Source organism: Sphaeramia orbicularis, chromosome 7 (assembly GCF_902148855.1).
Source record: "Sphaeramia orbicularis chromosome 7, fSphaOr1.1, whole genome shotgun sequence".
Classification (NCBI taxonomy): domain Eukaryota; kingdom Metazoa; phylum Chordata; class Actinopteri; order Kurtiformes; family Apogonidae; genus Sphaeramia; species Sphaeramia orbicularis.
In genome coordinates this window covers 35,787,918-35,804,532 of record NC_043963.1, presented here as the reverse complement: position 1 = coordinate 35,804,532, position 16,615 = coordinate 35,787,918, and the positions used below count along the sequence as shown (strand labels likewise).

Sequence of the window (16,615 nt, the reverse complement as noted above, 5' to 3'; positions counted from 1 at the left end):
AGCAAATGTAACAGAGGACAGGTTCTACCCCAGAGAAAAACCTACTGATGGATATAAAATCTACTCTCAGGTCAGACAATACACAGGTTTGCCACATGCAACACTTACATTCTGCAGAGAAACAGACAGATCAAAACTCCCCCCTCCTCTCCCTCCCGGCGTCCCTCCACCTCACCCTTTCTTGCTTATAATGGATGCTTTAAGCGACTGTGATTGAAGGGGCAATTCACCAGAGGAATATTGAACAGCGCTGCTGAATGTCTCCACTTGTCTGATGCTGATATGGCTGCCAAACACTATCTAAGCACAGGCGCACAATTCAAAGCATAATGGGAAACAATGGATATGACAGCAGAGCAGAGGGTTTAAAAGAAACGAGATAAAACGAAGACACAGCGACAAGAATCTGAGGGCAGTGCATTACAAATTGAGTGAATGCTCCCTGCACATCATTCCACACAAACACAGACTACAGAGAGGAGAGATAATGAAGAATACATTGTTCTTGAGATGCATTCAAAATTCATGAAGTGAATGAGTAAGAATCTTTTCATGTGCTTTTAAGTTAACAGCTGCCTGAGTGTGCTTCTACAAGATACCCAGAAGGGGGCATTTGTACTTGTTGCATAAGACTGAGTGCAAGTGCTGGTTCACTGAGTCGACAGCGCTGCTTCAAAGCACTGCAAACACAGCAAATTGTTTTCATTCACTGCTAAATACCAATTCGATCTTTAATAGCAATCCCACAAATGCCCAGAACACAAAGTATTTCACTCAGAAATATGGTGACATTCTTGTTATTCACAGAGTTAGAGAGAAAAATGGCCAAACCTGAAAAGTAACTGGTACAATGAATGTTTCTGTGGATCAGCCTCTGAGCTCAACAGCTACAGCATCACTTTCTCCTCTAGGAATACAACCTATGAATAAATGAACACTCAAATTGGTCCAGGAGACATGTACAAAGCTTTGAATGTTAACAGAAATATGGAAAAAATGTTCCTCCCCTGGCTTGTGTGTGCTCCCAAAACGGGAGGAGCAGGGGATGTGAGGTGAGGCGTGCATTAACACCCATTCATCTCCTTCCTTTTATCTCTCCTCTTCACTTCCTTGCTCCTTCCCTCTCTCCCTCTCCCACATGAGACGCACTAGAAATGATTCATACACACACGTATGTTCGTGCAGATGTGGAAAGAAGACAGGAGTACTGGAGGGCTAGGGTTGAGGATGAAAAAATCCATATGTATACATTAAAACCTGGCTGGATTTTAAGACTTGAGTAAAGATTAGCAAACGACTAGATGGATGTGTATGTTTTTATCAGAGCCATACAGCCAAACATCGAGAACGTATCATTTTTCCACTCTGTATATCAAAGACTGTCAATCAGATTTAGGAGGCACGCTCACAAAACAATTATACTGAATGTAAATTAACTCATGAAAAAGCATGATGTTCTTTTGTAGAGAGGATATAAATGTCATAAATAGAACACACTCCCTGCTGGGATAAATCCATAACCATATATACAGTATGTATTTATAATATTGCGCATGATTTTGCTTTAAACTGTAGAAGGATTAAGCAAATATGCAGAATTAAGATGACATAAGCATGCATACTCATAGCTACAGCAAGTCTCAGTTCAGCAGATATGCAGTATCACAGTGTGTTCCCCAACCCCCCTCTGACATTAGCCTCTCCTCACCCCATCAGCTATCTGAAATCCTGCCAAAATATGCTCACTTAGATTTCATTTTTCTTTCCTCCTCCCTCACTTTTTCTCCCTTAGTTCCTCTCTCTCTCCTGTTTCTCCATCCCTTCATCTCTGAGCTGAGCGCCAATTAAGGCAAACTGGCATTCTGGACAAGCCAGTGCGAGGGGGAGGTTTTTGGTTTTTGGCTCGAGTCCCATTACAGAGCAGAAGTCATAGAGTAACTGTCCTGTTCTTTTCTGTTCTGTCCTGCTGGTCTGCAGGGAGAGGTTGTTTTTGTCCAATTAGACTATGCTGCCGGCATACACCAGGGAGACAGACGGGTGTGTTGCTCTGTGTGTGTGTGCACTTTACCACTAGTACCACTCAGTACCTCCCACTGGTGGAGCTCATGCAGTGCAGCTCTCTGACAGCAGGAGTGCTGCACAACATAGAACAGAGGTACACCACCTGGTGAGACACCCAGCAGACTAAAATACCCACAATTATGAGCACACACAGACACACACTTTGCACAAACGCATTCTCTTTAACACGATCCAGCTTTAAAAATATATATATATTGACATTGTTGTTGATATTACTTAAACTGGAGCTTTACCTGATCCACTGCTGTTATCTTTCTGGAGCTGGGCTGTGAACCTGTGCAAGCACTGATACTCTGGGACTGCTGAGGATTGTGTGTAAGGCTTAAGCATGAGCTAAAACGCCACCCAAAGGAGAAAATGTTAATTAAACCAAAGCAAACCGAGGGACCACACAGAGAGACACAGCTGCTTTATCTTTGATTAATGATAACTGAGATCTCTGCTTTTACTGTCAAGAGAGATTTCATTTTGCACAACTAATTTTGAGCATCTGACTCCTACATTACAACACATATTCAACCTGAATAGACAACAATGAACGACAACAACAAATAAAATGAGTAACCTTAAGTTAAACTGCATGTTTCACAAGGCATGTTGATGAGGATATTCTAGTTCATACTCATGCTTAGTGAGTTGTGTTTTTATGTTTGCATCTATTTGCTGCCTGCCAGGTTTCATCGTGATCTAAATGCCAGCTGTTCTGTGGAGCAGTGACCTGTAAGGGGTCTGAGTGACCCCTACCCCCCCACCACCCCCCACTTCCCAACCTGCATCATTCAGCTATCCTAGCCTGACCCATTTCCTTTACTCACAAACTGAGCTTTTACTGTGAATCTTGCATAAATGAAGCATTGTTTTTACACATGATTAGTCATACAACAGGACATGAGTAAAGTATGGTGAGAATTGGCTTATGAAAAAAGTTTGTTTCATTTCAAGGCACATGAAATCCACATAATTACAGCTCCATGATAAGATGAAAGTACATAATGTACAGTATTTAAAACTTGGTCAAATATACAGGTCAGTAATAATTTAATCAAATGCTGTTTTTCTGCACTACATATCATATCAACCACTTAGCCATAAGATATTTATTTATGCAAAAGTTACATATATATATATATATATATATATATATATATATATATATGTATTCCACAATTTAGAAATAGCCCATCATGAGCAAAAGTCCTTAATTCAAAATCCTACATAAGCAAAATTGCCCAGAAAAGTATTATAAGGGAAATATAGTTCAATGTATCAGAAGTAAAATTGCACATGAAGGAAGGGCCTGTATTTTCTATGTTTATTCTATCAAATACACATACAGTATATGGGATTTTTTTCAGTCAATTTTAAATGTGTATCACGAGGCAGATTAGCAGTGTGGTACTGCATTATTTCACATATAGTGGAGTAGCACTTAAGTAAAGCAGAAGTACATCAAATTTATTTTGAGTATAGTTATATTCAAGCACTGCGCTGAAGCTACCACACAATACTACAGATGGAACCTGATAGAGGTATGATAGTATGAATCTGATTAGGCCTTCACAGACATAAGGAAACCAGAAAAAACAGGTAAGAAACTAGTAGTATTTTATTGCTACCCAACCCCAATAAGCAAAACTGTGAGCAGCTAATAAATGTGTTTCATGTGGTTTTCAGATGTTAGACACTACACAGTTCTGTGTTACAGCCGAGGAAAATGACATGATCCACCTGCGTAAAGTCGTAATGTCTAATCTCCGGTCCTTACAGTAAAATATGATGCAGTTTCAGGTTGATCTCTGCCCATTTAAGGTCACATACACACAGTTCAGTCCCAGAGTCCTCAGGGATCAGCACTTCTTCTTGGATGGCACGCTCTCCCAGACTCATAAACCCAGATATGGATAAGGGCATGCATTTTCTGCATAGTTTTACCTCACAGATACTTATGAATATGGTAAGTGATTTTGTTCAACATTGACAAGCTTTATACAAGCTCCCAGTTTGTTAAGTTGACCTCAACAAACCTATGTGAAATACAGAGGAAATAAGTTTCATGTTATGAGATGATAATGTCAAGAAATGTAAAAGATGTGAAAGACACAATAAGGTGAAAATGACATAAATGATTCAACAGGCTAGAAATTATATAAAAGACAAGACATAATTCCTTGATATCTGTACGGTTTCAAAACGTTACTAAACTACACAATGTGTATTTTGTGTAATTTCATCCCAATGTGGAACTAGAAAAGGTTTGTTAGTGGCTCATTGCAGTTTCCTGTTGACAAGGCTTCAAGCATTTACCTTGAAAAAGACAGAATCATAAAAAAGCAGTCTGCAGACACACATCACAGTCATCGATCCATGTTGCATAACAGGCACATCTTGCATTCAGAGTATGAAGTACATGGCTGAGAGTTTAAGGACAGAAAGGAAGACAAAAGTCATACAATCAGCAGTTCTGTGTACTGTGAAACCGAGGCCAGGTCTTGGATAACACCTCTTTGAGGAAAAATGGAAGAAGAGAGACACACGAATTAAAGAACAAAAGGAAAAATATTGAAGGGGGAAAGTATTTCCATTGTAGAACAATGAATTTTTCTCTTCTTTGGAAATGTAGTAAAGCTGAGAATGGGAGAAGAGGTGCAAATTCAGCTCAGACAAATGGGATAAAGAGAACAAAAAAAAACATCTGAATGTGTGGAGGTTGGCACTGACTTTTGTGAAGCCACTCGCAGGCATGTTGTTCCTAACACGTAACAGATGGCCCCTATGGCCCCATGAACCAGGACTTTAAAGAAAGTAGGGGCCTCTCCTCTTTTCCTTCTCTTCAGCAGATGAGATGGAAACAACAGTCACACCATGACAAAATGATTTCTGTTCTTGTTTGAAGATGTTCTTGAATGATCATTACGCATATAAATAATATACCACCAAAAAACAGCCAAAGTAACATAAATTTAAATAAATACCATAATGATATTGTTAATATAATTTATATGTGTTTGCATTTGGAAGAACGGATAAAATATTGCATCAATATTTTAAGACAATGATGCAGAGGATGATTTTCAGGGCAACATTGTTTATTTATTTAATGTTTTCTGACAAATACAAGTTTTATCTTTCATACTGCAGAAAAATTCGTAAAGAACTTACCAAAATGTCACTGTGTATCTCTATGACAAATTTGTCAAACTGATTAGAGGGGGATTCTTTCATTTTAGGGAATCACTTAAAACCAACCACTTAAAAGAACAAAAGAAATGATTATATTTCAAATGTGCTAAAATCCAACTAACACCAACATAAGAAAGTTCCCTGGCCTCTGATTTGAAAATCCAGTACATATGTATGGGTTCTTATCAGATTCAGACATTTAACTGTATCGTATAATATCACAAGAAGTCAGTATTTTGTGTATTTAAGTTTGTATTTTGGGTAAATATATCCAGGCCCACTGTGGTCTATGAAAAGGTTTTGTCAGTGTGGTTCAGATGTTTTTATGTCATGCATTTCATTGATTTTCCATCCAATTTCCCATCAAGAGGAAACTGGGCAAAAACAATTTAGTAAAGGACCTGGTCTGGGAATCAAATAAACAATCTCACTTTCAGTCATTACCATTCCGCACGATCATGAATAATGTATTTCTCTACCTTTTTTGCTTTACTTGACCGTGAGTTTTGAGCCAAAATAAGATTTGATTGCATTAACCTCGACAGCACACCCCTTCAAAGTCAGACCCTTGTAGATAAGGATCAGTCTACAGTTGCCCCCCCTCCTCGTACGACATGTACTACTCTGCTGAACAGTTAGTGGTCCGACCACATGGTACACACCACCAAACCTCCCATATATATAAACACACACACACTCCCTCTAACCCAAACCCAGATCCAGCTACAAAGCTCCTTTTGTTCCACTCCACTCAAGGAAAATGGCAATGCACGCAACCCTTTCACTGCAAAATCAGAAGAAGTGCAACAGTGTTAGAAGGAGAATGGAGGCAGCTGGACATGTTTTCTCACTCCATCTGGAAAGTGTTGCATGTGTATACACATAAGCACAAAACATCTTTCTCCTGCTTATACTTATATACGGTACATTTACAGTAATTTACTCCCATCAGTGCTAATAGAGGATACAGAGGGTGGAGTTTAATGAGACCAAACCACCAACATACAGGTGACTCCTATCTGATACCTTTACTGAGATTATTACTGCATAATGACTGCCATCAGATATGGCAGATGGGACTCAGGTCTGTTTTGAGCTGAATTTGGATCTGGCTAACATGCACAAAGAGGCTGAGGGAGTAACAGATGAGGCACGTACACAAATGTAGATCCATGATTTAAAATTAATGAGTATAATTAACCTTTAATACAGAAAATAAATTACTGTTGTTATATCGACAGTAACAGATTGTGGTGGGAGTATCACATGTGGGGATAGGCTACTTTTGACAAGTAATATGTTACAGTTTATAACATAAAATGTATGTTTGACCCATTTGATTGCTTTTCTAACACATTTTTGGAGTCTGTGTTGTGTTAGCATTTGATAAAATTCTGAAAAGTGATTCATTTGTGTAAACCTATTCACATTTTCAAACTTTAAGCTTTTTTTGTTTCAGCTTCAAGGAAGTGTAAGCCTCAGCACAGTACTCTTACTACTATACCATCAGAGCAGGTCATTGACTACTGTTACTATCTGTAACTTAAAGGTTTTTCAATATAACTTGCATTAGAGCTTCAGTGCAATATATTTTTAGCATCATTGGGTAAATCTTCTGTAATTACCTTTCAGCATCTCATTTAATTCAAGCAGTCTGAGAGAAAACAAGACTTGTGCACCACCTCCTCCTCCTCTTCTCTTTACAGGTTGTAGAAAACCTGTGATGCAGACTTGCTAATCACAGTTGTTTTCTGAGAGGTAGGGGATTACATTTTTCACTGACAACTTTAAGTGCATCAAATGGGATTCAACTGCTCTTTTCTGTGGTTCATAACAGAAACAACATGGCAGGTCCCATGACATTGACATTCTGGCTTCCAGTGGCAGCTTGTCAATAGAGGGCGCTAGGGTGCCACCCCACCTGTCTCACATGAAGAAGAAGATGTACTGTGTATAATCAGCATTCTAGTGTAGTTTAAAAATATCGTTTAGTGAGCAGTCAAGTGACGTGTTTCCTGTTTGGGCTCTCCCTTTAACATAGATTCTCGTCATAAATGGCGGAGTAGACCCCCACCCCACCTCCAATACAAGAGAATCGAGAGCCTTGGAGAGCAAAATTTTGCACCCAAGCACCACCCACAGGAGTCAGCGTCACATCACAAAAACAATCAAGGCCTTTCTTAGAAATACAATGTCACAGAAGATCATCTAAACTGGGGTGCCCACTTTGGCATCACCTAGTGGTGATATGTGGTTATAGTGCATCCAAAAGCTGACTTTCGTACTACGCCCCACCAAAAAATAGTTTCACCAGTATAAAACAGAGCAGGTCGTCCATCTCTGTATTTAGTCCTTTTATTTGGACTGAGAGAAGAAAGCTGCAGAAGGAAGGTGTGTTTTCCCACTGATTTGTGGCTCCTGTGGTTTTAAGATTAGCATGTATTGAGTTTAAAGCATAACCACCAAAACAAACCCCACAGATTCAGTTCTAATCCTTTTTGTTTTCTCAGTAACTGCAGCACATTACTTAACACCTACCTACCATTACTTTCATTTTGTGACTTTACTACCCAACACCGGTGACTGAGTGGCCTAGCAGGCTGTTTTAGACATCACTGCACAGGAATCCGAAACGCTTCACACAAAGATTCAAAGCAGTGCCTGGAAGTTTGTGTTTTAAGGAGTAAATGGGTTTTATAACCTCTGACTGGTTTGACGAGGTCAGTGTTTGGACTAGCATTGTCGACTTGAGGTCACAAAATGGGTTGTCATGCTGAGTGCAACTCTTTCAGGTCTTACCTGTTCTGTCTCTCGGCTCTGGGTTTTGCTCCCAGTCCAGCCCCTCTGGCTCCCATTGGACATGGACAGGCCCCTTCTCCTCTTCACTTAATGGGAGGTCTGCCTCACCTCCCTCTGAGAGCTGCACACAGAGATGCCTTTGTCAGCAGAGGAGCCGGGTTCTCAAGAAGGAAGTTATGGTAAGATTGTGCTGAAGCTTACGGTCACATAACCACAAAACATTATACCAGTGGCTGCATTTTTCCACAATTTTCTGCATCTTTTTCATCCGTTTCTCCATTACACACTGAACAAGAATGCAGTGGAAATCACTGAGATCCAACTTCTGCCACAGAGGTTGAATAAGAACGTCAGAGCTTTATTTAAAACCCAGCAGCACCAGAGTGGAGGTTAATAGAGCCAAGTGGAATTATCACTTCTCTGCAGAGATGGCAGAAGATTATAATCATTGTTATGGTTTTTACTTCTATCCGCCAGAAGGAAATGATTTATCAAGACAGACCTTTTTCAAAGACATTTCAAAGGGAAACTCAGTGGATAGTTTACTTCAGTCTGAACCCTGTATGGACAGCGGTTTAATTAGTTATGAATGACTCTGACTTTGCAATTGAAATGTGCATAAATGAGCAACAAAAATGTTAAAAAATGACCTAAACCAACAAGAAAAAAAGTTGCTAGATCATCTGTGTTATGTGCCCTTGCCTGTTTTAATAGTGGTTTCAGATTTTGACTGCAAAACAGGTTTCCAGACCAGACATGTCTATACTACTTGTGTCTGAAGAAAAGACAGAAAGAGGTAGGAAAACTTGAGGAGAACGGAGTAACAAATACAAGAATGATTGTGAAGGGTTGCAGTGAGGCATTGGACCTGCATGAGTTTGTTTATGGTCAGATGGTTTAATCACCACTGCTCTGCTTCCTGTTCTATGGAAACTTTCGAGATTCCTACCGAGCACTGAACAGAGACTAGCAGTCCCTCCATCGTCCCTCTCTCTCTTTTTCTTTCCTCCTTGTCTCTGCTCGTCTGGTTTGACCATTTTAGGTGCATGACCAAGTTATAGCGATGACACAAAATAAACATGGTGTGTAATGATGTTAAGCTGGGAGTCATGCTCCACGAGTCTTGGAAAATATCTCCATATGCCTGTTGTTTTCAGTTTGAGCTTGGTGGTATTATGCTTTTATTCACAAAACCCGTAAATACACAAACGGAGCCCAAGAAAACAGATTTACAACTCACCCACTGTTGATTGGGCATGGCCACGGAAGTAAGCATGTCCGCCATGGCTCCCAACATCTGGTCAGTGCGTCCCTGATTTTTCTGCAGAGCCTTCATCTCTTTTTCTTCAACCTCCTCCTCAAATTACTCTGCTCTGCTGCTGGGATCTCTAAACATCAAAATGCAGACTATCTTGCTCTCTGTGTGTCCTCTATCTCACTTCTCCACTTGTGGTGTCCTCCTTGAGTTCTTGTATCACAGCGCACTGTGCCACAGTATGGAGCTGAGCCTCCACAGACTGCCTATTCTGCTCTGACACACAGGAAACCTTATGCGTATGAATAATTGATCCTGAAAGAGGAGGGCATGTTTCTGCCTGGTCTGAGAAACTTGTTTAGGCAAAGGTCCAGAGATTTTACTCCTTGTGTCTCTCCTTCCTGCCTACGTTTAGGCAGAAAGGTGAGATGGGTGTAGGTGAGTCCAGCTCTGAATAAGTCCACCTGGTCCTCTTAATAAAATCCTCCCCTGGAAACAAAGTTAAAAGACTTCCCTGGGCCTCCCACAGAGTTTCTGAGACAATTTATTTTTCTCTATGAGGTTTTTGCTGATGAATTGGCTTCTTCTGCTTCAGTGCTGAGACAGTGAGCAGTGACTCCAGGACTTCAGCACATCACCCTCCCTGAAATCCTCCTTTCTTCTTCTTCATTGGCTATAAAAGATCACCTCCCCCCTCCCCAAAACCTCTCGTCCCTCCATCATTCTTTCTGTTCTTTCTTTTTGCCCTCTTTGTCTTCACTACCTGGACATTTTTATCCTCAATTAATCTGAACCTTTCCTATATCGCTCCTGTGTTCCTTTGAACTACCCTGGCACTCTACAGTCTTTCCTTTTCTTGCCCAAGTCTGAGGCAGTGACAGATGGGTTGTGTGAACTCTAAAGCAGCAGGGCAGCCCCAAATAAGGTATGAACACACAGCCCATGAAGTTCGACTATTTAAGAGACTGTCACCCATCTTGTACACTCATCTTGGTAAACTTCTTCAGATGCTCAAGTACTGATTAATCATATCGACTATTTTTTGCTTGTGACTACTTTCAATACTATTTGTTATCAAAAGTGAAAACCCTCAATACATTTTTACTACTATACTACTTTATTGACCCAAGGGCCACATAGTTGATTACCTATCATGGAAAACATCAAGTTTATGTTTGTGCGTCAACTGGAAGACATTTCATTTTAAAACCAAAGAGTTTTATATACTGTTTATACATTAAAATATTCAAAGTATCTCAAGAGTGTTTGGAAAGAAGAGTTCTGATGTTATACCAAAGAAATTAATGTACTGCATCACAAAGCTATGAACTAAATAAATGCACAGCCATGGGTCGATATATCACTGGGAATGTGTGTGACCACTAGAGGGAGTAATGAGTTAATCTTCTATGGTGATGAAAATAATGCCAAGCTGTAAAAATCAGTAAGAAACAACTTTCAGAGTCCAGGAAAGTGACAGAGTGATGTTAATTTTTTTTTTATTATTAACTTTTGGACACAGCTTTAAATGAAAAGTATGTAGTTTCATGCTGATACTGTAAACTTTTCACTGATGAGTTTCAGGATGAAGATTACTGAGGTGTCAAGTTTCTATGTTATGTTGTTACTCTAACTGTTGTTTGTTGATCCATGGTTCAGACTAAACCAAAACAGTTCTGTCCTTGGATGATTGCGAAAACACCTAATGTAGCTATTGACAACATAAACCAAACAGAAAACTGAAGTGATTTGTGGTTTTAGTGTGGCTATTTTCTGCCTGAAAACAGAACAAAGCTAACAGCGCTGAAGACGATGTTATTTTGACTGACTGAGTTTGCGTTTGGAGGAAACTTGATGGTACTGTAATGCAGATGTGTGCAAACAAAGAACTTCACAATTTATTTACTGAGTTATACTCACTGTGGAAGTGTAGCATTAATTTGTTGTTGTTTTTAGCTGTGAGTGTATTCTTGTACACAACTGGTCAGTGTTAATGATTGTATAGAATATCAATACTGCATAGAATCACCCTTATAGTCATAGTTATGTCATTCTGTTGCTATAACTCTTTGATTTTCGGTTTTACATGAATACATCTTAGCCCTGCAACAAACCCCCCCACCCCCCTTCAAAAAACTAAGCAGTTACAGAAACTGAATGAATGAATGAATGTCTGTTATTATTATTATTATTATTATTATTATTATTATTATTATTATTATTATTATTATTATTATTATTACATGGTGACTATTAGGCATTCATCTGTAAGTGTATCTGTATCTTAAATAAAAAAAGGAACTCACATTATATTTGTGCACTCATAAACCTCAGACTTCCACTAATGCATTATTCTCCTTCCGAGTCCACAACATTATTAAACCACAAACAAACCACAAATTATGACTTGTGTTTTTGTTGCCACTGGTTAGTGTAACTCGCTGTAACCATGGTAACCAAGGACTTAGTTCGAAGGATTCCTGGGGGTAAAACACTGCTCGGTGAAGTGAAATTAATTCCTATTTCCACCCATTTGTTATTTAGAGCTGCTCCAAAATGGAATGGGTTTGCCTACCCTTCGGCCACATTTGATGAAATGTGTTTTTCCATGATATGATTTTCATTATAATAACAAACAAAGTTAAAAACCTCTAATCATCATGTTATTCATGACTTCGACTTTGATAAACTATGTTTAGCACACAGCTAAATGTTAACTTTAAAGTTTCACTGTCATATTATTCTAACCAAAGCAATATTTTTTTCAATATTTAGTATTGAAGTAATTGTGTGAATAAAGGTTCAAAAATGAACTACAGTAAACTTTGCATAATAAGATGCAAGAACCAGTGTCACGATTATCAGCAAAGTACCAAGCAGTAAATTCTGACATCACGGAGGTTCTTCAAAGATTCAAAAATTGATAATGTTTTGAGTGTTCATGTGTGGACCCACTTTAGTATCTTGTCTTTGGCATTACTTTTACATGTTGGTGCCTTTTAGACTCGTGGCAATGTTCGGAGCCTTCATTTATAACTTCACAAATCTTATTTAAAAGACCTATTGAAGATACAGCATAATATGTCACACACTCATAACATCACACAGTATGTAGTGGACATTAAATACACTGTTGCCCATGAAGCTGGAATAATTTTGTTTTCAGACTCATTCTTCTTTTTATTCATATGTATACACACCAGTAATCACCTTTGACCAGGTACAATGATTACATACTGAGTCCAGTTACAAGAGGTAAAAAAAATATTTTATTCCACCTTTATGGACAAGAGTGTATATTTCAAAAATAAGTGATGCAGTTATTGTTTTTAAGCATCTGATATGGACAGAAAATGTTATTTTTAAACTTTTCATATGACACATTTCATATTTTTTTCCCACAGTTGATTGTCCTCTAAATCAAATGGTCTTTCAAAATTACTTGAATCACTCGTTGTATTTCCTATATATTTCACTGTATTCTTATGTTTAAAGCAATGGAACATAGAGGATAGCTAGGCAAATGAAAACACACTTCATCTTTATTTATAAGAGGAGTAATGTTAGAAGGGGAGAAAAGATGTGAATATGAATATTTTAATGCAAACTTTTCCACCTTTTTTTTTTTTACCAGTAATTAAATTTAACAGAGAAAACTAATGTGATTTGTGATAATGTGGTATTAGAGACTTATGCTAAATATCTAACTGTGTTTTTCAAATTCAGACCTGTAAGACTTCTATTTTTCTCTTAAGTAACTTCTGAACTTACTTTGTATTATCAGTACTTGTTATCTATGTAGATTACACTGATATTTAGAGAAATTATATCAGTCTATACATTTTTTCTCCATCTTCCATACACTTTGCATTTGGTCCTTACAACACCATCTGTGTGGATCAATTACAGTTTTAATCCATATTTCTATCTAACTCTTTTGTCACAAGCATTTTATTAACAAAAAAAGATATATACAGCCCATGTTTCCACCTGTAATTATAATAACATTTCTAAAATGCTCCAAAAATCTCCTTCCTGTCTTAAATGAACAAAGTGGCTCTACTTCCTTCCTGCTTCCTTCCATTCACCTGATTGCTGGATGCTTCTAGACGCTTTGGAACAATCAGTGCAGGAAGGTTCTGTCTTTTAGTTACATAGTATAAAATAATGATGCAGATGATCTCAGAGCCGATGCAAAGTGGTGGTAAGATGAGTTCTGGAGAAACTGATGGCAATCTAATATATAAACAGAGCACTTGGCTGTCTTTAGAATCAGCTGGCTATACTTAGGTTATTGTTTCCCAAGCCTCTTTCCAAGTTCCTTTGCTCTACCACTGACCTCTGGTGGGTATTGTGGTGTCTGGGGAGAATTTTGGACCTCCATTTGCAGTGATGAGTGAATGACTCTGAGAGGAATTTGCAGAATAAAAAGAAAATAACACTGGTTCCTAAAAAGGAAAGAGTGCAATCAGGAGGTAGGAATCTGAACAAAATGTTCTTTAACACACACATCAGATTGTAATCTTCTTGAAAGGTTGCTTTTTTCCTATAAGAAACCACAAAAATGACTTCTTTTTCTGAGATTAAACACAACACTGGTGTTTTCTGTGTGTTATTTGCTGCCCTCCTCTGGCACAGCAGTCAGATTAGAATTGTATATCTGAAAGGATCAAGAAAAACACAGAAAACATACACAGTACCCCACCCTCAGGCCCAAACACACTTCCTTTTCCTCTGTTTTATTTCCTATCTACACCACTTCTGTTCTGGCCTCTTTCAAGCTATAAATCCTTGCTTTTTTTTTTCCTCTTCCTGTGCTTCATATCAGTATGTTGTCAAGAACCACCTCAGACTCTTGTGTCTAAACATAGCAGTTCTTGAGTAATGGTCAGGTTCATTTGATGCAGTAGATATCAGATGTGAACATGCAACCCCCTAGTCAGAAATTACTCTGGGTATTTGATGGGATAATGTGGTTGATCTGAAAATAAATTTTGTCATTAAAACTGTGATACCTAAAAGTAATGAAGTAAAATTAAATGTATGAATTGAAAAAGTGGGAAGTATGTTTAATTACTAAGTTTTGTGTTCTGTTGCTGTAAATATACAAAATCATGTAACTGCAGCTTTAACCAACAGTAAATACTAATATTTTGCTTCTTTAAACCAAGCTACTAAAACATTATAGTGAATATCGTAACACACCAACTTCTCCAAAGTGTTGCATTTATCAGTTTGATCAGGAGGGGGCAGAAAATATCACCATAACAAGGAGCAGCTGTTGCATAACACCCCTTTATTCACATGCACACCGCTCACCGGTGACTCTTCTGTGGCTAAATGCCAGGGTACTTCTATGTGCATGTACTTTTGATGTAACCTGATCAATTCACAGTCGTTGTCAATAAAACTGTAAAAGTGATATTAATGTAGAGTGAAATTTCTGTTTAGTCTTTGTAAAGTCAGTTTGGGTAATGATTTCAGCTCAGTTCTACAAATGCATGGGTAGTTTAACATTTTAAAGTTAGATTTATGGAAATGTCTGGTTTAAGGTTAACTATTATTTAGTTTGTGGGAGAGTTTTAGTCCTTATGTATTATGAGGAAAGTGCTGATTTGGGAAAAAGTAAGATTAAGGCATGTATGACAGCAAATCTGATTTACAAAAGCATTCAGGCCCTCACATATGGCAGAATGAATTCAGTTATTAATTCTCAGAACTGCTTGATCCCTGAGAGGGTCTTGGAGGTGATGGAGCCTATCCCAGCTATGGTATGGGGTACCATGAAGGTGGGGTATACCATGGTCATTCCTCCACCGTCCATAGACATACATCTTAAGAGCATTTATATTAAAAATGATGCTATATGTTGGTTAACCCCACAAACGTAATAAAAATATGCAACTTTTAACATAATAATCCCACAAATGTAATAACTTTCCCACAAACATATTGACAGTTGCCTACCACAAATGTAATACCTCATTCCATAATTAATACATTTGTGGGGATTTACATTTGTGAGATGGTAAAAATCTTCAGTTTCCAAAATTGTAATAACTTCCCACAAATATAATTAATTAGTACATTGCATATGTTTAAGTAATACATACATGAATATTCATTCATCTTTCTTTTTCTTCCCATTTATTCTTGTCCTTTGGTTACTCGCCTTTTTAGAATGATCAAATGTTGCGGTTACACCACATGGTACTAATTCCACATTAATAGGTGTTTAATTACAAAAACAAGTGGGGGGACGACACAGAATGGGCAAAAATGTTGTAAAGGTTTTATTATAAAAGCTTCAATATGAACTGGATATTATTTTTTCTCATTAAGTATAATAGAAGCCTGTGTTTGAACCATGTAAATAAAATATTTGGATATGATTATGATAACAATGGAGAGGGTAGGAGTACACTGTGGGAAAATGAGTTATTACATTTGTGGTAAGCGACTGTTATTACATTTGTGGGAAAGTTATTATATTTGTGGGATTATTACATTAAAAGCTGCAAATTTTTTTTTACGTTTGCAGTTTATTACATTTGTGCAAGTTATTACATTTGTGGAGTTAACATATGTTTAAAAGGGAAAAAAATGTTATTTTACCTTTGCTGCGTTGGAGTTCTTACTGCTTCTGTTTTGTCTTTATTTTCATTTTAGTTGAATTAGTTGGCTTAGTTTTCATTAACAATTATAATTTTTGTTTGTGAGAGACAGTGTGTGAACTGTGCAAAACAGTGAACAAAATACATCTGCTTTGTCTTTCTAGATGCCTTATTGTCATGTAAAACCAGTTTCTTGCTAAAAGTATTCTGCCATAGTCAGTGTGTGTGCATGTTGACTTGTGTTTATGATGGACACACTATAGTGGGTCTGGTGTTTGTGTGTGTGCATGTGTGTGTGTGTGTGTCATCCCTGTCATGGGAATAATTACCACCCAGGCCCCCTGGCTCAGAGTAACAGCAGGGTTAGTTTGTTGTCCCTGCAAAAAGGATTTCCAAGGGAAAACAGAACCAGGATGCGGTCTCCCATCACACAGACACACTGAAATTATTGAGGCAGGGGGCCCTCGGCAACGCAGCAGATTTGGGAGCTTCCATGATTTGATCTCAGCATTCATTTGGACAACCGGAGAGAGGTTTTCTCTGACACACCAGACGGGTAGTGGGAGCTGAGGATGGACAAATCTTGACAGAGCTGTGGAGACAAGTAAGAGAGCAGACTAACTCAGCAGACTGTAGGAGCAGCAAGGTTGGCTGCTGTCTGTTTCTTCCTCTTAATCCTTAAATC

General features: G+C 38.2%; 1 protein-coding gene across 2 annotated transcripts in view; it reads right to left on the bottom strand.

Annotated features, from left to right (window-relative positions):
* arhgef25a (Rho guanine nucleotide exchange factor (GEF) 25a) overlaps positions 1 to 9,906 on the bottom strand; it is a 52,899-nt gene extending 42,993 nt beyond the window's left edge. Inside the window, exons 1-2 of one of the 2 annotated variants that reach the window (XM_030137728.1) lie at positions 9,302 to 9,906; positions 8,062 to 8,182 (exon numbers count right to left, since the gene is read on the bottom strand). In XM_030137728.1, coding sequence (XP_029993588.1) covers positions 8,062 to 8,182; positions 9,302 to 9,397 — 217 coding nt within the window. In that variant the 5' untranslated portion in view covers positions 9,398 to 9,906. The remainder of the gene's footprint in view (positions 1 to 8,061; positions 8,183 to 9,301) is intronic. The other variant, XM_030137727.1, reaches the window with a different exon arrangement.
* Between the last annotated feature and the right edge of the window lie 6,709 nt (positions 9,907 to 16,615).